The following is a 23328-nucleotide window of genomic DNA, read 5'->3' on the forward strand; positions in this document are numbered from 1 at the left end:
CATCTTTTGTAAGATATTGCATAGTTTCAAGTTCATTAGAAATTTAGCAGCCAGCAAGATTTCCAGGCTATTTTATTTATTTGTTTCTATATTTATACCCTGCCTTATACTAGAGCCTCCCGGTGGCTTGTATGTTAAAAACAATAAAAACACCACAATAAAAACACCATCAATAAAGTATAACAATTAAAGCCACAATAAAAATAGCTTTCCAATCATTCTGATTCTGACTCCCCCACCCTACCTCCCGAGACCAGCCGTTGTAAAGGGGGATTTCCAGGGAGGCTAACCAAATGCCTTACAATGCTAAGCACATGGGGTAACAAGAGTATAAGCTCCTTTCATGGCGCTTCAAGTTGAAACAGAGGCCTCTTCCGCACACACAGAATAATGCACTTCCAATCCACTTGCAATCCACTTTGAAGCTGGAGTTTACTGTGAGGAATAGCAAAATCCACTTGCAAACAATGGTGAAAGTGGATCGGATGCGCATTATTCTGCATGTGTGGAAAGGGCCCATTTGAACTTCTTGGCCAAACTGGGATACTTCCCTTGCTCAACCCAGAATATTTGGACTGTACAAAAGAGGAAGTGACCTTGGTTGTCTGGAGATCAGTTGAAATAGTGGGCAATGTCCAGGTGCAACATGGGATATCGGGGGCGGGGCAAGATGATTTCAGCTGGGGTTCACCCAAAAGCAAAGCTTTATTCACAGCGTCAAACCATCTCCCTTTAGGAATGCAAAGCCTTTGTGCTGAAGAATGACAGCAGGTTTATCGGACTACAAACCCCATCATGCAGTGCAACCGCCAGTCCAAAAAAGAAGCCCAAATGGATTTAGAAGAAGAAGAGTTTGGATTTATATCCCCCCTTTCTCTCCTGTAAGGAGACTCAAAGGGGCTGACAATCTCCTTGCCCTTCCCCCCTCACAACAAACACCCTGTGAGGTAGGTGGGGCTGAGAGAGCTCCGAGAAGCTGTGACTAGCCCAAGGTCACCCAGCTGCGGAATATCAAAATCCACTTGCAAACAATTGTGAAAGCGGACTGAATGTGCCTTATTCTGCGTGTGCGGAAGGGGCCAGATATCCTTGAGTCCTTATATCCCAGCCAGAGAGTCGAAGAGGTAGGAAAAAGTAAGGAGTCAGGATGCAAAATTTAATCAGCCTGACCGGAGAGAAATGCTTAGAGGTAACTGATTACCTGTTGCCATTTACCTCTGCATCTTGACTCCCAATTGCTCCCTCTCAGTCTACCTCAAAGGGTTATTTTGAGGATTTGGCGGAGAACCATAAAAGCATATTTACAACCCTGTTCTGCAGAGGAAAGGTGGGTGGAAAACTGAACGGAGGGACGGGAAGCCAGCGTCGCACAGCAAATCCGCTCGGAATGCCAACTTACTTGTTGTAAAGAACAATATCCGGCCTCCATATGAGCTCAGAAGGGATTCGTATCGACGTAACGTTTTCGTATTCCTCGGGATCCCAGCGTAGTTTGTAATCGTGCCATTCCTGGGAAAAGCCGGGGGATTGGGGGGGGGGGGGAGGAGAGAAGAATAGATTATTTGACTGGAAGATGAAATAGAATCAAAAACAAAAACACATCATTAAAACCAGAACTTAAATACACATTGTTTGTCATCGAGTCCCAGCTGCCTTATGGAGACTCCTGGTGGGGCTCTCAAGGCAAGAGGTGCTGGGAGGCGGTTTTGCCATTGCCTGCCTCCCTGTCACAACTCTGGAGTTCCTTGAAGATCTCCTATTCAGAGTCAACCCTGTTTACCTTCTGAAATCTGACAAGATAAGGCTAGTCTAAAGAAGAGAAGGAGGAGTTTGGATTTATACACTGCTTTTCTCAACCATAAAGAGCCCTAAAGTGGCTTAAAAATTCTTTCCCTTCCTCTCTCCACAATAGACACCTTGTAAAGAAGGTGGCGCTGAGAGAGTTCTCAGAGAACTGGGGCTGGCCCAAGATCACCCAGCAGGCTTCATGTGGAGGAGTGGGGAAAACAAACCCAGTTCACCATGGTGGACTACCCAGGTCACACACAAAAGCATAAAAACAACAATTAAAACATTGGGCAGGAAGGATGGATCACCGAGGGAATGCTAAACGAAACATCAGTCTAGTGGGAGATGACAATGGAAACAACAGATGTTTCTCCACGGGCACAGCATTCCAGAGAGTTGGAGCCACAACCAAAAAGGCCCGCTCTCTTGTTGCCAGTCACCCAATCTCAAAAGGTGGGGGCAACCGAAGTGGGACCTCTGATGATGACCGTAGTGATCAGGTTCCTAGCAGAGTAGACTGTCAGTGTCTAATAGGGGAAGGTGGAGGACATAATCCAATGAGTAATTGTCAGAGGCGTATCTAGGGGAAATGGAGCCTGGGGTAAAATCTGAGTGTCCCCTCCCGGGATCCATTTTCCCTAAATGTGGGGGGGAGAGAGAGATCGAATCTTTCCACTGATCTCATGGAGGAGCACCAGGTTGGCAACGGCACCAAGTCTGCTGCCCAAAACCCAGCAAGGCACCCAGGTCTATCACTCGAAGCTGGCGACGGTGTCCAGGTCTACTGTCCGAAGCTAGCGAGTGCAGCCCATTGAGGGAGCCACTGGGCACCATGCCACAGGAGAGGCCAGGTGCAAGGATCTGACTGGCAACCAGTGCCCCTCCCACGTGATTAGATGGCGTGCACCCGGGACATGTGACACCACATGCCCCCGTGGGCGGTATGCCCCTGGTAATTGTGGCATAAGCTCAACTGAAAGTATCAGGGACTGTACCACAGGAAGGTTGTTGGCTAAGAGTACTATCTATTTGAGATAGCTTCTGAGATCTGATATGATTGGGCCATACCATGCTGCCTGCTCTCCCCAGTATTAGCCCTTCTTACAAACGTGCTGTCAAGGCACAAACCAACTTATGGTGAATTCATCAAGGGGCTTTCGAAGTAAGTGAGAAGCAGAAGTGTTTGACCATTTTCTTCCTCCGCAGAGCCTTTCTTGGTGGTCCATCCATGGACCACCCTCAGATAGCTTCTGAGATTTGATACGATTGGGCTACACTAGGCTGCCTGCTTCCCCCAGTATTAGGACTTTTTATTTAAATGCCATCGAGGCACAACCAACTTATGATGACCTCATCAAGGGGCGTTCATGGTAAGCAAAAAGCGGAGGTGGTTAGCCATTGCCTTCCCCTCCAGAGCCTTCCTTGGTGGTCTCCCTTCCACGTATTGACCCTACTTAGCTTCTGAGATCTGATGAGATGAAGCTACACCAGGTTGCCTTCCCTTCCCCTTGACTCTTTGTGTGTGTGTGTATGCATGTGTCCTCTGTTTTCCAGCAGCTAGTAAAAAAATAAAAATTAGTAATATAGAAGACAATGGGTCGAAGGAAGTAAAATAATTTCAGGTCGACTCACTTGTTTCACCCACACGTTTGTGGTCATCATTTGGTTCTTTTCATCCTGGAATTTTAAAAAAAGGAGAAAAAAGTCTGATTTGTAAGAAATGCTGAAGGTGTCCCCAAATGCTCTCAAACAGCTGCCTGAATTTGCTGCTGTCCAGTATTTGCCCCCGCCCCAAATCACATCCATAAACATATTTAAGCATCGGTTGAAAAAACAGATGTCACGGCAGCTGAACGGCAAACAGAACACATCTGCTCGATGCCGCTCGGCAAGAAAACTGAGATCCTGGCCCAGACATGGCTCTGTGTTGAGGCAGCCTCGAGTGACGGATCTGGTTCCTTCCCTCTGCGTGTAAATTGTAAAGGGTTGTCAAGTCACTTCTATGGAGACCCAGGTGGCCCATATAACCCAGGTTGCCTTTTTCCACCTCCGCCAGGCCCGGCGGTTGGCCCCCTTCCTCTCCCAAGCAGACCTAGCCACTGTGATCCATGCAACGGTCACCTCCAGGCTAGACTATTGTAACTCGCTCTACGCAGGCCTTCCCTTGCGTTCGATCCGGAGACTGAAACTGGTCCAACATGCGGCGGCGCGCCTGCTCACAGGCAGCGCCAGTTGGGACCACATCCAGCCTGTACTGCGCCAGCTACATTGACTTCCAGTAGAATTCCGGATCGTCTTCAAGGTGTTGGTATTGACCTTTAAGGCCTTACGCGGCCTGGGGCCCTCGTATCTTTGAGACCGCATCACCCCATATGTCCCAACGCGGCCTCTTCGTTCAGCGGAGGCCAATTTACTGGTGGTCCCTGGCCCCTCGATGATGCGGCTGGCCTCCACACGGGCCAGGGCCTTCACGGCTCTGGCCCCAGCCTGGTGGAATGCTCTTCCACCAGCTGTCCGGGCCCTGCGGGCCCTTGGTGAGTTCCGCAGGGCCTGTAAGACGGAGCTGTTCCGCCGGGCCTTTGGAGGGACCAGCCGCTGATGGTGCCCCCTCCCCTTCCCCTTCCCCTGATCTATCTTTGGGATTGTACCATCCGATGGGGTCTGCCGCCTCTCTCTTGGGGGAAGGATTTAATGTCGGGTTATGGGGCACCATCCACACCCATATTTATATTTGGAATTTTATTAAGAGATTACTCTTAGTTAGGCCTCGCTGCTTTTATAGATTTTTATAGATTTTATTTAATTTATGATGGTTTTATGACTGTATTCACTGATTATTCTGTACTCACTATATGTTGTGCACCGCCCGGAGCCCCTCGGGGACAGGGCGGTATAAAAGCTGAAAGTATAAATAAATAAATAAATAAATCTCAACGAGGGGCTTTCAAGGTAAGTGAGAAGCAGAGGTGGTTGGCCGTTGCTTTCCATTCCAGAGCCTTCCTTGGAGGTCTCGCATCCAATTACTAACCACAGTTAGTTTCTGAGATCGGATGTGGTTGGACTATACCATGTTCCTTGCTCTTCCCAATACTATTACTTCTTACATAAGTGCTGTCAGGTCACAACATGATGACCCTATCAAGGGGCTTTCGAGGTAAGGGACAAGCAGAGGTGGTTGACCATTCCCTTCCTCTGCAGAGCCTTTCTTGGAGGTCCATCCATGGACAAACCTCAGTTAGCTTCTGAGATCTGATGTGGTTGGGCTATACCATGTTCCTTGCTCTTCCCAATACTAGGACTTCTTACATAAGTGCTGTCAGGTCACAACATGATGACCCTATCAAGGGGCTTTCGAGGTAAGGGACAAGCAGAGGTGGTTGACCATTCCCTTCCTCTGCAGAGCCTTTCTTGGAGGTCCATCCATGGACAGACCTCAGTTAGCTTCTGAGATCTGATGTGGTTGGGCTATATACCATCTTCCTTGCTCTTCCCAATACTAGGACTTCTTACATAAGTCCTGTCAAGTCCCAACATGATGACCCTATCAAGGGGATTTCAAGGTAACGGACAAGCAGAGGTGGTTGACCATTCCCTTCCCCTGCAGAGCCTTTCTTGGAGGTCCATCCATGGACAGACCTCAGTTAGCTTCTGAGATCTGATGTGGTTGGACTATACCATGTTCCTTGCTCTTCCCAATACTAGGACTTCTTACATAAGTCCTGTCAAGTCCCAACATGATGACCCTATCAAGGGGCTTTCGAGGTAAGGGACAAGCAGAGGTGGTTGACCATTCCCTTCCTCTACAGAGCCTTTCTTGGAGGTCCATCCATGGACAAACCTCAGTTAGCTTCTGAGATCTGATGTGGTTGGACTATACCATGTTCCTTGCTCTTCCCAGTACTAGGACTTCTCACACAAGTTCTGTCAAGTCACAACAGACTTATGATGACCCTATCAAGGGGCTTTCGAGGTAAGGGACAAGCAGAGGTGGTTGACCATTCCCTTCCCCTGCAGAGCCTTTCTTGGAGGTCCATCCATGGACAAACCTCAGTTAGCTTCTGAGATCTGATGTGGTTGGACTATACCATGTTCCTTGCTCTTTCCAATACTAGGACTTCTTACATAAGTGCTGTCAAGTCCCAACATGATGACCCTATCAAGGGGCTTTCGAGGTAAGGGACAAACAGAGGTGGTTGACCATTCCCTTCCTCTGCAGAGCCTTTCTTGGAGGTCCATCCATGGACAGACCTCAGTTAGCTTCTGAGATCTGATACGATTGGGCCATATCATGCTGCCTGCTCTCCCCAGTATTAGCCCTTCTTACAAACGTGCTGTCAAGGCACAAACCAACTTATGGTGAATTCATCAAGGGGCTTTCGAGGTAAGTGAGAAGCAGAGGCATTTGACCATTTCTTTCCTCTGCAGAGCCTTTCTTGGTGGTCCATCTATGGACCACCCTCAGATAGCTTCTGAGATTTGATACGATTGGGCTACACCAGGCTGCCTGCTTCCCCCAGTATTAGGAGTTTTTATTTAAATGCAATCAAGGCACAACCAACTTATGATGACCTCATCAAAGGGTGTTCAAGGTAAGTGAGAAGCGGAGGTGGTTAGCCATTGCCTTCCCCTCCAGAGCCTTCCATGGTGGTCTCCCTTCCACGTATTGACCCTACTTAGCTTCTGAGATCTGATGAGATGAAGCTACACCAGGTTGCCTTCCCTTCCCCTTGACCCCTTGTGCATGTGTATGCATGTGTGTGTGCGTGTATGTAAAGGGTGTTAAGTCGCAGCCCTGGTTTGTGCTTGAATGGGAGACCACCAAGGAAGTCTGGGTAGCTACACAAAGCCAGGCAATGGCAAAACCATGTCTGCTCATCTCTTGCTTTGAAAACCCAATAAGAGTTAAGAACATAAGAACATAAGAATGAGCCTGCTGGATCAGACCAGAGTCCATCTAGTCCAGCACTCTGCTACTCACAGTGGCCCACCAGGTGCCTTTGGGAGCTCACACGCAGGATGTGAAAGCAATGGCCTTCTGCTGCTGCTGTTGCCCCCGAGCACCTGGTCTGCTAAGACATTTGCAATCTGAGATCAAGGAGGGTCAAGATTGGGTGCCAGAGATCGACTTCTCCTCCATAAATCTGTCCAAGCCCCTTTTAAAGCTATCCAGGTTAGTGGCCATCACCACCTCCTGTGGCTGCATATTCCAAACACCAATCACACGTTGTGTGAAGAAGTGTTTCCTTTTATTAGTCCTAATTCTTCCCCCCAGCATTTTCAATGAATGCCCCCTGGTTCTAGTATTGTGAGAAAGAGAGGAAAATTTCTCTCTGTCAACATTTTCTACCCCATGCTTAATTTTATAGACTTCAATCATATCCCCCCTCAGCCATCTCCTCTCCAAACTAAAGAGTCCCAAAAGCTGCAGCCTCTCCTTATAAGGAAGGTGCTCCAATCCTTCAATCGTCCTCGTTGCCCTTCTCTGCACTTTTTCTATCTCTTCAATATCCTTTTTGAGATGTGGCGACCAGAACTGAACACAGAGTTCATCATGAAGGCTCATTATATTATGTTTACTATTGTTGATACTAATAACACAACAACGACAGTAAGTAGCAGCCACAAAACTCCCCCAATTCAGAGAAATATGCTGGGGAAGGGGTGTAAATCTTTCCCCTTAAGTTTTTTTTCCTGAACAGCCCGTGAGTAATTCGATTCACGCGAGCCCTTGCAACAAGAAACAAAATGCAGAATTAGGTAGCTGTCCAGTATGGGAAATGTGCAATACCGCCAACTGCCCAGACAGGAATTCTGGGATCAAATTCATTAACACTCCGGCTAGAAACACAGACTGGCCAACATGTCCAAACTGTCCCCGTCATTCCCCTTGAGATGAAGCGAAGTGCAGTGTTCTCTCTTGACTCTAGACGAGGACTGATAAAGCCCAAAGGCCAGCTGATAAACCCCAAGAAGTGAATACATCAAGTCAGAACATGTGCTCTGCCTGTGGCAAGCAGGTCCTGAAACGAGGGCCACAGATTTAGATTCAAGATGTTGGGGCGGGAGGTCACAAAAACAGCCAGACTTTGGCGCTTTGCTTTCTGTTTGATTGGAGCGGTTGAAACATTTTTCATGACAGAAGAAAAGCAAGAAGAAAAAGAAGAAGAGTTTGGATTTATATCCCCCCTTTCTCTCCTGCAGGAGACTCAAAGGGGCTTACAATCTCCTTGCCCTTCCCCCCTCACAACAAACACCCTGTGAGGTGGGTGGGGCTGAGAGAGCTCCGAGAAGCTGTGACTAGCCCAAGGTCACCCAGCTGGCGTGTGTGGGAGTGTACAGGCTAATCTGAATTCCCCAGATAAGCCTCCACAGCTCAGGCGGCAGAGCTGGGAATCAAACCCGGTTCCTCCAGATTAGACACACAAGCTCTTAACCTCCTACGCCACTGTTGCAGGGGCCAGGGCAGATGGAAATATAGTGTAAGAACAAAAAGGGGGGACAAACATTAACCTTACAATTATGGAATTAAGTACCCAAACATTGAGAAAATACAAAGGGCTGCTGATCACAAAATTACAAATTAAAGAATATAACTACGTATCCAGTGGTGGGATTCAGCCGGTTCGCACCACTTTGGCAGAACCGGTTGTTAAAATGGTGCTTGTAAACAACCAGTTCTAAAATTATTTGAGTCCCACCACTGTGATATATCTATGTAATTATAGATAGAGATATATCTACCGATACAGATACAACAAAGTAAAACCATCAATACATGTTAAGGGTCCTTTATTATTTATTTATTTATTTATTTATTTATTTATTTATTTATTTATTTATTTATTTATTTATTTATTTATTTATTTATTTATTTATTTAATGTGTATAGAAGATAAAACCATTATAACATTATTACAATAAAATAATTAAACATGGGGCTAAACTAGTCCAGAGAGAACTGTGACTTGCCCAAGGTCGTCAGTATGGGGCATTTGTGGCCGGGACTCATGCTGACCCGCTCTCAGCCTGCCCATCTGTCCTTAGCTGTTGGTGTCTTCAGGGACCAGTAGGCCTAAAGCAGGGGTCTGCAACCTGTGGCTCTCCAGATGTTCATGGACTACACATCCCATCAGCCCCTACCAGCATGGCCAATTGGCACAATATAGCGATAACCTAACCAGTTACGATGGTATGAGAGGGATGGCGGGGGAGGCAATCAGTAACCAGTCCACACAAAGGTCCAGTGAAACAACTCCGTGAAACAACTCCGTTTTACAGGCCCTGTGGAACTGTCCAAGGTTCTGCAGGGCCCTGATGGCTGGAGGGAGAGCATTCCACCAGGCAGGGGCCAGGGCAGTAAAAGCCTGTTTGCCTCTGTGGATTGTCTTTTACATCACTTCCTGCCTGATCCTTTTAACTGGAGATACAGGGGGTTGAACCTGGCACCCTTCTTCTTCTTTGGCCCTGTGAGCCTCAGAAATGTGACCTGCCCAGGACACATAAAGATGCTTTATATAGAGTCAGACCATCAGGACATCAAAGACAGAATTCCCTACACAGACTGGCAGCAGGTCTCCAGGGTGTCAGGTGGAGGTCTTTTATATCACTTCCTGCCTGATCCTCTTAACTGGAGATGCTGGGGATTGAACCTGGCACCTTTGACACGCCAAACAGACCCTCTACCACTAAGCCATGGTCTCTTCTTAACCACAAGTCTCTTCTTAACCACATGGTCTGCAAACTCCACCAATTATGTTCCTTGGCTTCTACTTTATAACACCTGCTTCCTTCAACATGGTACCTGCCCTCTGCTGATTCCCTTCCCATTTTTTTCACTCCCCTCCCCCTTCAAGTTTACCCCAAATGAAACACATGTACTGCACCTTCCTCTGCTGTTGTTGTTGTTGTTATTTATTATATTTATAAACTGCCCTCCCCCAGAGGGCTCAGGGCAGTGAACAGAACATATAGATAGAGCACAAAATAAAATCAATAATATCAAAATTAATTAAATAAATCATTAAGTAGTGGCTCTATACATGTTAAAAACCAACCCCAATAAAATGCAGTGTCCTAATATCAAATATACCGATGGTGTCCTACTAATAAATCCCCTAAGAAAAAAGGGGAGGGGGGACAGCAGGGTCCACAGATGTTATAGAAAAGGGGGGGTCATCAGCGGCCGGTCTCCCCAAAGGCCTGGTGGAACAGCTCAGTCTTGCAGGCCCTGCGAAGTTCATTAAGATCCCGCAGGGCCCGCGTAGCTTCCTGACTGATAATTGTTGGTACCACCTTCTTAACAGAAACTCAAAATGGCCACAGCCCTTCACATCAAGGGGGCACAAGGATATCTCTGCAGTGGGCTTCCAGGGAAAGGGCATTTCAGTTTGACTTGAGTATCTGGGCGCTCCCGGCCATATTTGCTGATGGGAGTGGTTTTGCTGGTTCACAGAGCGAGTTTTGACACTGTACTTGGGATCCTTAAGAGCCAGCGTGGTGTAGTGGTTAAGAGCAGGTGTGCTCTAATCCGGAAAAACAGGTTTGATTTTCCGCTCTGCCACTTGAGCTGTGGAGGCTTATCTGGGGAACCAGGTGTGTTTCCGCACTCCTACATTCCCGCTGGGTGACCCTGGGGTAGTCACAGTTCTTTGGAGCTCTCTCAGCCCCACCCACCTCACCGGCAGTGGTGGGAATCAGCCCATTTGCACCTATTCAGTAGAACCAGTAGCTAATCTTTTGTCTAGTTCAGAGAATGGTTGTAATCCCACCACTGAGTCCTTTTGGAACCAGTTGTTAAATTATTTGAATCCTACCACTGCTCAGCTCACAGGGTGTTTGTTGTGGGTGGGGACGGAAAGGAGTTTGTAAGCCCCTTTGAGTCTTCTTACAGGAGAGAAAGGGGGGATATAAATCCAACTCTTCTTCTTCCTCTTCCTCTTCCTCTTCTTCTTCTTCTTCTTAAATTTGACAGTTGGACTAGAAGGGTCCTGTTACAGACCCACTAGTTCTGAGAAAATCTAGAGTCACAAGTGTGAGTGAGCCGTGAGCTCTTAAAAACAGCCTCACCTTCCCCATCTTGCTTTATATATTTTTTTATTTTCCCTTTCTCTGGGTTGTTTTTTTTTATTTCCTGAATCCTGTTTTCTTTATGGTTATGCTTGCTTATTTTTTTACCTGTAAGTTCTTTTTTTTCTGTATTTCTTTAATTGGTAGGGGAAAAAATCAATTTAAAAAAACAGGACGCCTCTGCAGCCAGACCAAAGCCCCGATGACAAATTGACTAAGCCCAGCCAGATTTAATAACCGTGGTTTATTTGTTTTAGCTGGATCGCACGTCGGACTCTTCCCAGGGGAAAATGTTGGTGTGTGAAATGGTTCCAAGCAATAATGCTACCATTTCCAGACTGTCAGACAGTTATTGGGTAAAAGCAGAAGTGTTTGCTTTTTTTTAAAAAAATCACAATCTCAAGTTCACTAAGGCCCTTTCCGCACGTGCAGAATAATGCACTTTCAATCCACTTCCAATGGACTTTGCAGCTGGATTTTACTGTGCGGAATAGTAAAATCCACTTGCAAACAATTGTGAAAGTGGATCGAAAGTGCCTTATTCTGCATGTGCGGAAAGGTACCCATTTGAACTTCTTGGCCAAACTGGGATATTTCCCTTGCTCAACCCAGAATATTTGGACTGTGCAAAATCGACCCAAGGCAACCATTTTCTCCAGAGGAAGTGACCTTGGTTGTCTGGAGATCAGTTGAAACAGTGGGAAATGTCCAGGTGCAACATGGGATATGGGGGGCGGGGCAGGGTGAGTTCAGCTTGGGTTCACCCAAAAGCAAAGCTTTATTCACAGTGTTAAACCCACAGGTAGGATCCAGCAGACTCTCACAGGTTCCTGAGAGTAGGTTACTAATTATTTGAGTGTGCCGAGAGGGGGTTACTAATTGGTGATTTTGCCACGTGATTTTTGCCTTAGTTACGCCCCTCCTCTCAGCAGTAGCGCGCAGAACTTGAAGCAGTCTAGCAGGAGGTGCACCGGCGTGCGTGGCAGCCTGTGCCTGCGTGCATTCATTTCCCGCCCAAGGACCAGAGCAGCGGCTGCGTCCTTGCCACAGCCCCGCCCAGGAATGCCACGCCCCCGTCGTGCCCCGCCCAGCCCCATTGGCGCTACGCCACAGTTTGAATCCCACCACCATGGGAACCTGTTACTAAAATTTTTGGATCCCACCACTGGTCAAACCATCTCCATTTAGGAATGCAAACCCTTTGTGGTGAAGAATGACAGCAGGTTTATTGGACTACAAAACCCATCATGCAGTGCAATCGCCAGTCCAAAAAAGAAACACAAATGAATCTAGGCCCTGTATCAGAAGCAAGCAGAGGCGAATGCTGTAGGAAAGGAAGTCTGAAATGACAGGTTAAAACCTGAGTCGCCGGTCTGATTGTCCCTTAGATATCTGCTGCTTGGGATCAAATATCAGAATGCTGCTGGAAGACTTCTCTCATCTCTCAGGCCCCTTCCGCACATGCAGAATAATGCAGTTCCAGTCTACTTTCACAATTGTTTGCAAGTGGATTTTGCTCTTCCGCACAACTGCAAAGTGCATTAAAAGTGGATTTAAAGCGCATTATTCTGCATGTGCTAAGGGGCCTCAGTGACACACAGTCAATTTAAAACCAGCCCTGCAGATCTTGCTCTCCGCCGGTCATTTGCAGCGTACCCTTAATGCAAAGCAACACTTGGTTAAGTGGGGGACTTTGGATGAACTGGAACCTGAAAACGAACCAACAGCTAGATGATATATTGTCGAAGGCTTTCACGGCTGGAATCACTTGGGTGCTGTGTGGTTTCCGGGCTGTATGGCCGTGTTCTAGCAGCATTCTCTCCTGACATTTCGCCTGCATCTGTGGCTGGCATCTTCAGAGGATCTGAAGAGGATCTTCAGATCTTCAGATCCTGCATCTGTGGCTGGCATCTTCAGAGGATCTGAAGAGGATCTTCAGATCCTCTGAAGATGCTAGCCACAGATGCAGGCGAAACGTCAGGAGAGAATGCTGCTAGAACACAGCCATACACCCCGGAAACCACACAGCACCCAGCTAAATGATACTTTTCTTCCAGAGAGGAAGGAACCCTTCCCGAGTATCAGTTCCGAGCAGATGATGTTTTGGATTTCCAGCTGCAGTTTAGCATTCTGGAAAACACCCAAACCATTTGAATTCATGACAGACATTCGCAGTTGGTTCTGCAAACACAGAATTGGGTAGTAGGCATGACCGTCTCTGCATCCGTCTCTGTTTGCCGTCCTCTCTTTTGGACATGTTTGCTGCTCACAGCACTGAACAGTCCACTGGAAATCATAACAGTCGGTACATGAGTCAAGGAAACTGCATGCAAAGCACACAGGCCTGGGAGCAGCTGTGGCTCAGCGGTAGAGCATCTGCCTGGCATGCAAAAGGCCCCAGGTTCCATCCCCGGCATCTCCAAGCAGGAGAAGAAGAGGAGAAGAGCTGGATTTATATCCCCCTTTCTCTCCTGTAAGGAGACTCAAAGGGGCTGACAATCTCCTTGCCCTTCCCCCCTCACAACAAACACCCTGTGAGGTGGGTGGGGCTGAGAGAGCTCCGAAGAACTGTGACTAGCCCAAGGTCACCCAGCTGGCATTTGGAGGTGATGTGGAAAGGACCAGGAAGTAGGTGAAGAAGAAGAAGAAGAAAAGTTGGATTTATATCCTCTCTTTCTCTCCTGTAAGGAGACTCAAAGGGACTTACATTATTCTGCATGTGCGGAAGGGATGCAGCTGCTGGGGTACCAAAACTTGTAGGATATATAAATGTGAAAAGCTGATCTAGCCAAACATCCCAATCTTATACTTAGCAGAGTAGAAGATAAGAGACAGATTTATGTAAATATAAATTTAGGGAGGGTTACATGGAGACAAAATAAGAAATCCTTTCTTTCCTGCTTCTTGTCTGCATTACTGTGCATTTGGCTACATCTTGCTAACCGTGTGCTGTCCTAGGTGCTGAAATGACCATGGGGGTGGTGGTGGAAGAAGAAGAAGAAGAAGAAGAAGAAGAAGAAGAAGAAGAAGAAGAAGAAGAAGAAGAAGAAGAAGAAGAAGAAGAAGAAGAAGAAGAAGAAGAAGAAGAAGAAGAAGAAGAAGAAGAAGAATTTGATTTATATCCCTCCTTTCTCTCCTGTAGGAGACTCAAAGGGACTTACAATCTCCTTTCCCTTCTTCCCCACCCCCCACAACAAATCCCCTGTGAGTTGGGTGGGGCTTAGAGAGCTCCGAAGAACTGTGACTAGCCTAAGGTCACCCAGCTGGCATGTGTTGGAGTGCACAAGCTAATCTGGTTCACCAGATAAGCCTCCACAGCTCAAGTGGCAGAGCGGAGAATCGAACCCGGTTCTCCAGATTAGAGTGCACCTGCTCTAACCACCCTGGTTTTCAAGTGGGCCCTGCGCTCTTGAGGAAGGGTAGGATAGAAAGCACCATGTAAACCAATGTCACTAAGACCTTGTAGCTAACCAGCGCTCTGCTTTGACTCCTCCTGATTTATTGAGTTGAAGCCAGAAGCACCATTTTGAATTTTCTACTTGGCAATTGCGCTGCTTGTGCCACATGCCAAACAGAAATGTCACCTGCAATCTATTGTCATTCATAAAGCATTCTGGCTCACGCCAAAGGAAAGGCTGTAGATGAATTAATGCAACTTATTTTTTTTTAACTCACCTGAGTGTATTGATACGTCTGCCCCTTAATAAACCAAAAGCAGTGATCCATAGACTGCACGGTCGCGATCCCAGTAATGTTTACCGTGTCTCATCCCATTGGAAAACTATAACGTTTAAATTATTTGCAACTGATTTGCTCTGCAAAAAGAATTGCTGGTATCACGAATGCAGCAGTGGCGTGGGAGGTTAAGAGCTCATGTTTCTAATCTGGAGGAACCGGGTTTGATTCCCAGCTCTGCCGCTTGAGCTGTGGAGGCTTATCTGGGGAATTCAGATTAGCCTGTACACTCCCACACATGCCAGCTGGGGGACCTTGGGCTAGTCACAGCTTCTCAGAGCTCTCTCAGCCCCACCTACCTCACAGGGTGTTTGTTGTGAGGGGGGAAGGGCAAGGAGATTGGAAGCCCCTTTGAGTCTCCTGCAGGAGAGAAAGGGGGGGATATAAATCCAAACTCCTCCTCCTCCTCCTCTAAAAAATTTCCAGGCTGGAAAGAGAACGTTTTGGGCTTAAAAACGTTGCGGAACTCTGCCGGGGAAACGTTTTGTTTCCTGGGGTGCTGTGTGGTTTCCGGGCTGTACGGCCGTGTTCTAGCAGCATTCTCTCCTGACGTTTCGCCTGCATCTGTGGCTTGCATCTTCAGAGGATCTGATAGTAGGAAAGCAAGTGGAGTATATATACCTGGAGTGTCCAGGGTGGGGGAAAGAAAGAACCATTGTTGCAGAGGGGCTGCAGATAGATCCTGCCTCGAAATGTTTTTAAGTGTCCGTGTGGAAAGGACCAAAGATTAGTTCCCCTGATTAAAATGGCTGCTTAGCAAAGTGGATTATATGGGGTTATACCCAGTGGTGGGATTCAGCCGGATCGCACCACTTCGGCAGAACTGGTTGTTAAAATGGTGCTTGTAAACAATCAGTTGTTAAATTATTTGAATCCCACCACTGGTAATACCTCACTGGAGTCTCTCCTCAAACCCTGCCCTCCACCCCGCAACATCTCCAGTAATTTCCCAACATGTCGCTGGCAGCCCTACACTGGATCTCTTATTGAAATGAATTCAAAGCTCTGCTTGTGCAGACAGAGGGCCGATTCCTTTCCTTCCTTTGTCGGTGGACAAAGCCAGCGTGGTGTAGCGGTTCAGAGCAGGTGGATTCTAATCTGGAGAATTGGGTTTGATTCCTCACTCCTCCACCTGAGGGGCAGAGGCTTATCTAGGGAACCAGATGTGTTTCCACACTCCTACATTCCGTCTGGGTGACCTTGGGCCAGTCACAGTTCTTGGGAACTCTCTCAGCCCCACCTACCTCACAAGGTGTTTATTGTGGGAAGAGGAAGGGAAAGGAGTCTGTAAGCCACTTTGAGTCTCCTGACAGGAGAGAAATGTGAAGTTTAAATACTACTACTACTACTACTCTTCATCCATCTTCATTGTCTTCTTCTTTCTTCTTCTTGATCTACAGGGTTCATGAATTCTTGGACGGGTAGCTGTAAAACAGCAAAACTGGAGCCCAATAGCGCCTTAAGGAACCTATGAGATTTACCAGCTATGAGCTTTGGAAAGTCAAAGTCTCAATGGTGCTGCTGAACTTTACTCTTGCTCTTCTGATTCTCAGAAAGGACTTTTCAAGGAGTGTGGGGATCTCAGCTGCCAAGATTGTTGGATCCTAGGGATCATTTTTGCGGAATCCAGCAAATGAGAGATCCTGCCCAGTTTGTTCGTTCGTTCATTCATTCATTCGTTCGTTCGTTCGTTTGTTCGTTCATTCAATTTTAACCAGCCCTTTCCCAACCAAGTTGGACTCAGAGAGGCTTACAACAAAAATCCACAGCAATTCACATAAGTTAACAATTAAAAATCTTCAAGAGCACCCTAGTCAGAAGGGGGAAACAGGGAAAGGAACAACTGAAGAACTCCAAAATGTGGAAGTAAAGAACTATTAAATATTTTTCTTAAACCATGGATGAAAGATCAATTTATATATACAGGAGGGCTGGAAAAAAACACACAATTGCGGGCCAAGTAAACAGTCTCAGTTTAGCCATTTTAGCTTCCAGGCAGAGTTCAGACTTGATTGGATCTAGAACCCACTGTAATGCTGCATAGGGTCTATGGAATACCACAGAGTCTGCCCTTCGAAAGTTGCCTTCATAGTCTGCAAATGTAACCCCCATGCTCAGAATGGGTTGACCCAGTAAGGGGTGAAGACTCAAAGCAGCAAGAGGCTGCAGCAGAGCTCATGTAGTTTGGAGGAGACAAGGCTACCAGACTCGGACCTTGATTTCTATAAGCCCTTAACACCTTGTTAAGCGTTTTTTTTTGTGGTTGTAATGGGTGAGAGTTCTCCTGGAAACCTTCATCATGTTGAATCCTGTTCATCAAGCCCTTGGAGTCTTCAGGAGCCAACGCACTTGCAAAGAAGAATTGGACTTGGCAGCATCAGTAGACTGTAAATTAAGGACTTTGAAAATGCAACCTGAACAGGACCTTGAAGTGTGATGTTAAATGTTCATGTTATATGTGAAGAAAGTAAACCATTTGGTTTTTAAAATTTGTTGTTGCAAACTCATTCCAAGCTCTGCCCCACAGAACCCACAGTTAGAGGTTACACAAACAAGGAGTAATTAGATATTTTATACTCAGATACATGGACTATAGTTCTTGTTCAGCCCCTGCCAGCATGGCCAATTGGCCATGCTGGCAAGGGCTGATGGGAACTGTAGTCCACAACATCTGGAGTGCCAAAGGTTCGCCCCCACGGTTCTAGGAGAACGCCAGGTTCCTCTCGGAGGCTAGCAACAATAAACCTACACGTATCCACACGCTCCCAATTAAGAGTTCCAGACAGAGCCGCCAGATGCAAGAACCCCTCTCCCCATCATCCGAGGGAACAAGCTCAAATAACAAGGTGCAGCCTACAATTATCTGGTTTGCTGCAGAGCGGCAGGTCAAGAGCAGGGAAAGCTATTATCAAGTTGCCGCCGTGGTTTTGGCAGCTTTCAAAGGCTGTTCTGAAGCTATTATTTGGAAAGTCTAATCTGCCTGTCAACCAGCGAATCACTGTCTGCTTGTAGATGCGCACACACTTGGGAAGGTCAATTATAAATTGTATGACAAATTGATCAGCAGGACGTACAGTTGCATTTATCACTAGCAGCTCTGCCCGCATCAACTGGGCGGTGACCCTCAGGTCAACCTACCTGGGAATAGTCAGCATAATAACTCATTGTCTTCAATGACTGTCATTAATGATAAAGCCACAATCCCCAGCGTGCTGTTTCAAAATCCTCCCAATTCAAATTCCATCATCCAGAAAGTGTTGGGTGGAGATCCACCATGAGCAATTTTAACATCAACACTGAAGAATCTGTCCTGTCGTTTACTAGTACTTAAGCCAGGGTGGCGTGGTGTAGTGGTTAAGAGCAGGTGGATTCTAATCTGGAGGACCAGGTTTGATTCCCCACTCCTCCACCTGAGTGGCAGAGAGGCTTATCTGGGGAACCAGATGTGCTTCCGCACTCCTACATTCCGTCTGGGTGACCTTGGGCTAGTCACAGTTCTCTCAGAACTCTCTCAGCCCCACCTACAAGGTGTCCGTTGTGGGGAGAGGAAGGGAAGGGAGCTAGTAAACCACCTTGAGCCGCCTTACATGAGAGTAAGGTGGGGTATAGATCCAAACTCTTCTTAAAGAGTGCTTAAGTCACTTTGGTGAGGAAGTCTCTTTAGTGGAAGGCCTACTGATTTCCTTGTTTGTGAAGTGCCATCAAATAACAGCCAACTTATTGTTATCCCAGCAAGGGGCTTTCGAGGCAAGTGAAAAGCAGAGATGGTTTGCCAGAGCAAACGTGGTATAGTGATGAAGAGTGGTGGACTCTAATCTGGGGAACCGGGCTTGATTTCCCCCCCTCCTCCACACGACCGGCAGACTCTTATCTGGTGAACTGGATTTGTTCCCTGCTGGGTGACCTTGGGTTAATCATAGTTCTTTGGATCTCTTTCAGCCCCAAACACTTGGAAGGGAAAGGAGTTTGTAAGCTGCCTTGAGTCTCCTTACAGGAGAGAAAGGTGGGGCATAAATCCAACCTTTTCTCTTCTTCTTCCTCTGCAAAGCCTTCCCTGGTGGCCTTCCTTCCAAGTGCTGACCCTGCTTAGCTACAGAAATCTGATGGTATAGGGCACAGGTGTCAAACTCGCTGCCCTCCACATGTTCATGAACTACAATTCCCATCACCCCTTGCCAGTATAGTCAATGCTCATGTTGGGAGGGACTGATGGGAACTGTAGTTCATGAACATCTGGAGGGCCGTGAGTTTGACACCCCTGGTATAGGGCTATTTTTGTATAGCCCTATGATGTATAGCCCTATACACTGGTGGGATCCAAAACTTTTAGTAACAGGTTCCCATGGTGGTGGGATTCAAACTGTGGCATAGCGCCAATGGGCTGGGCGGGGCATGACAGGGGTGTGACCAGGCATTCCGGGGGTGGGGCATTCCTGGACGGGGCTGTGGCAAGGACGCAGCCGCTGCGCCAGTCCTTGGGCGGGAAACGAATGCACGCAGGCGCAGGCTGCCACGCACGCCGGTGCACCTCCTGCTAGACTGCTTCAAGTTCTGCGCGCTACTGCTGAAAAGAGGGGCGTAACAAAGGCAAAAATCACGGGGCAAAATCACCAACTACTAACCCCCTCTCGGCACACACAAATAATTAGTAACCTACTCTTGGGAACCTGTGAGAACCTGCTGGATCCCACCTCTGTGTATAGCCCTATACCATCATCTTTGCCCTATGATGGTATAGGGCTATATATCTTTCATCCCTACTTATTTCACTGGTGAGCTCCAATTCAGAATGGAGGCCCAACTCTTTCCCAGCTCTGCTGCTCCAGGGTCAACACTAAAAGTTAGTTTGTGATTAGAAAAGGTTTTTTTGGAGCTGAAAAGTCTGGATACCCCACTCCCTCACAGCTAATAATGGGAATAGGCATTCCTTAAGGTATGATGGCCCCAAGATGTAGAGGATTCTAAGCACAATGCCAGCACCTTGAATTGGGTCAAGAAGCGAAGTGGGAGCTAATACAGGTAGAAAACAGGTGGGTCCCTTGGCTCACTCCAGTTAGAATTCTGTTCACATCACTGAACAGCAAATTGATTTTAAGTACTCTTCAAGGGCAGCCCTATGTAAAACTCATTGCAGTAGTCTATCCTAGATGTTACTTCCCCCCCCCCAAGAAACCCCACAAAGGAACTCCCAGTCACCACAACCACCTGCTTTTCCAACCAAAGGCCCCAATCTAACAATACCCACCTCTCAGCTTTGTGTATCCTAGATTACGTCTTTTAGAAATTTCCAGCCATGCAACGGTAAATCTAATCTTTCACTAGAAAACGGGGGCAGATCGGCACTATTACCAGAAAGCACGTGGTAAGCGTCAGAATATTCTTAGCATTTCCTGACATTTCCCATTGGCCTGCTAAAATCTTAATGAGTATTGCCAAACATCGATATTCTGACATTTACTATAGCATTCCCTTTATAGATTTAAAAGACTGGTAACCGTCCAACATACACTCAAGCCCACCAGAAATCAATATCCTCAAGAGCGATGAACTGCACAACACATTGTGGTCCCTGTGTATACTGGAACCGGTTCTGCTTGTCTTCCTTCGGGCAGAGAGTATAACAACATTATTTTTCGTGCCTCCAACTCTTGAGTCTACTCCCAACTAGCTTTTCGGTTACTCAAGGTCCTATACATAATACATGACGGAGCAGTCTGGCAAAGATCAAATGAGCGCTCAGCTGGAAGGAGCACTTTAACTCTTAAGAGGCTTTCCCTGCTGGTGGGGAAATCAACAAAAGCCAGGTCGCAGATGTCCCTTTGTAGGAGGCTAGGCAGACCAGCATCTAGGAAGCCACCAAGTTGTGTGGTTACCTTGGTTGCTGGTCTTTGGTCCACCGGAAAAGGGGGAGAATCAGAGATGGGATCCAGCAGGTTCTCACAGGTTCCCGAGAATAAGTTACTAATTATTTGTGTGTGCCGAGAGGGGGTTACTAATTGGTGATTTTGCCACATGATTTTTTGCCTTAGTGACGCCCCTCCTCTCAGCAGTAGCGCGCAGAACTTGAAGCAGTCTAGCAGGAGGTGCACCGGCGTGCGTGGCAGCCTGCGCCTGCGTGCATTCGTTTCCCGCCCAAGGACTGGCGCAGCGGCTGCGTCCTTGCCACAGCCCCGCCCAGGAATGCCCCGCCCCCGGAATGCCCGGCCACGCCCCCGTCATGTCCCGCCCAGCCCCATTGGCGCTACGCCACAGTTTGAATCCCACCACCATGGGAACCTGTTGCTAAAATGTTTTGATCCCACCACTGGGGAGAATCTATTAATTGGATTATTCTCCCACAAAATCATAGAATCATGAAGTTGGAAGAGACCTCAAGGGCCATCCAGTCCAACCCCCCTGCAATATAGGAACACACAATCCAAGCACTCCTGACAGATGGCCATCCAGCCTCTCTTTAAAAACGTCCAAAGAAGGAGACTCCACCACACCCTGAGTCAGTTAATTCCACTGTCGAACAGCCCTTACTGTCAAGAAGTTTTTCCTGATGTTTAGGTGGAATCTCTTTTCTTGCACCTTGAACCCATTACTCCTGGTCTTAGTCTCTGGAGCACCAGGAAACAAACTTGCTCCCTCTTCAACATGGCATCCCTTCAAATATTTAAACATGGAAATCATGTCACCACTTCACCTTCTCTTCACCAAACTAAACATCCCCAGCTCCCTAAATCTCTCTTCATAGGCCATGGGTTCCAGGACTGTCTGGTTACCTTGGTTGTTGGTCTTTGGTCCACCAGAAAAGGGAGAGAATCTATTAATTGGATCATTCCCCTACAAAATAGAAGAAGAGAAGAAGAGTTTGGATTTATATCCCCCCCTTCTCTCCTGCAGGAGACTCAAAGGGGCCTACAATCTCCTTGCCCTTCCCCACACCACAAACACCCTGCGAGGTGGGTGGGGCTGAGAGAGCTCCGAAAAGCCGTGACTAGCCCAAGGTCACCTGGCTGGGGTGCGTGGGAGTGTACAGGCTAACCTGAATTCCCCAGGTAAGCCTTCACAACTCAAGCGGCAGAGCTGGGAATCAAACCCGGTTCCTCCAGATCAGAGTGCACCTGCTCTTAGCCACTACGCCACTGCTGCTCCCCAAAATGTACCCCCAAATGCCTCAAACAAAGGTTGTTCTCAATTATTTGACAAAACACACATTGATTTATAAGCACAAGGATGGACGTTTGAACCGCCAGTTTGAGTTTCGTTTTCGTTGCAAGGCTTCTCAGTCCATTTAACGTCTGCTCCAAACGGTGTGCAATCTTGTGCCAAACAGAGACAGAGGTGTACATGCAATGGGAATACCTGGGGCAGTTTGCCCCGCGCACCGCCTTTGCAGTCACAAGGTGGGTGTGTGGTGGGGGCGGAGCAGAGTGGGGTGGGGTGGGGGCAGGAGGGGGTACGTGGACAGTTCATGCCCCTGTTCCGCATCCCTTCATCACTGGTGCCAAGAGAAGCTTCCCGTGGTCCCCTTCCACACATGCGGAACAATGCACTCTCAATCCACTTTCCCAATTGTTTGCAAGTGGATTTTCCTATTCCACACAGCTGCGAAGTGCGCTGAAAGTAGATTGAAAGTGCATTATTCCGCATGTGCGGAAGGGGCCATAGAGGATGATTGTGCAGCCTGAGAATAGCAGCGAGGACAGAAGCCGGTTGCCTTGCGCTCCTTGTGGCCCGGTTAGGGCGCAGCCTCAGCTTAGTCATTTGAGCGTCCAAGGGAAGTCCAGGCTTGATTAGATCTACAACCTACTTATTTGTTTTTTTGGAGGGCAGTCCATGGTATCCGTCACGCTCCCTTCCAACACCACGTTTCAAAGGCATCTCCTTCCTTCCTTCCTGTCAGCTTGCTTCATTGTCCAGCTTTCACACCCATACACAGAGAAAGGGAATACTAGGACACGAACTAACTTGATCTTGGTTGCCAGTGACACAGCCTTACAGTTCAGAATCTTTTCTGGGTTCTTCACGGCTGCCCTTCCCAGACTCAATCTCCTTCTGATTTCTTGGTTGCAGGGGCATACCACCAACGGGGATATATGAGGGCAAATGCCCCTGGGCAACTTAATAGGTGGGTGTGATGGAATAGTACTGTAAAACTAGCAAAATCACACATGACTGTGAAAAGCATCTTTGCCTTTTGATCTCCTGGAGGGAGGACAGGAAGCCATACAAAGGTGCCAGGATGAAACTTCAAAGGCCTAAGTTACCTCGTGGCCTGAACAGAGTTTTCCTGAGAGGGGGAAAACAAAGGTTTTTTAATTCCATCTTGAGACGTGGTCAGAGAAGCATCTCTGGGCCATGGGTTCCCGGAATGGGGACAAAGAACCAAAAGTAATGTAACCAGTTGAGCAATCTCTCACTGCATTTATGTTTTATTTCTTTGTTTTGAACTTTTACAATAAATCCTTGAACAATCAGCTGGTCTGGAGTTTAATAGGAGGGAAAAGAACCCGAGATTGAGGTGAGATAAGAGAGGCTCTCCCAAGCTTAATCTCAGCCTCAGTCGTCATAGTGGGGGTGGAAAATTGCCCCTTTGCCCCCCCCCAGACCTTGTGGTTCATGTCTGCCTCCATCAGCCACCCCAGCCTGATGCTGATGCCTCGCTGATGCCCCTGTCGCGCCCCCCCCCCCCGCCGCATCTCTTTTGGTTGTCCTATCTGGGAAGCCGGGGGCAGGGGAACACAATTTCAC

The 23328-nt window shown here is 47.6% G+C and overlaps 1 protein-coding gene across 1 annotated transcript in view; it reads right to left on the reverse strand.

The window, feature by feature from the left end:
- The window catches only part of LOC125433416, a 104706-nt gene that overhangs the window by 69985 nt on the left and 11393 nt on the right, over positions 1–23328 (reverse strand). Inside the window, exons 3-4 of the mRNA XM_048497921.1 lie at positions 3421–3465; positions 1400–1509 (exon numbers count right to left, since the gene is read on the reverse strand). Coding sequence (XP_048353878.1) covers positions 1400–1509; positions 3421–3465 — 155 coding nt within the window. The remainder of the gene's footprint in view (positions 1–1399; positions 1510–3420; positions 3466–23328) is intronic.

This window comes from Sphaerodactylus townsendi, linkage group LG05 (genome assembly GCF_021028975.2).
Source record: "Sphaerodactylus townsendi isolate TG3544 linkage group LG05, MPM_Stown_v2.3, whole genome shotgun sequence".
In the NCBI taxonomy this organism is placed as follows: domain Eukaryota; kingdom Metazoa; phylum Chordata; class Lepidosauria; order Squamata; family Sphaerodactylidae; genus Sphaerodactylus; species Sphaerodactylus townsendi.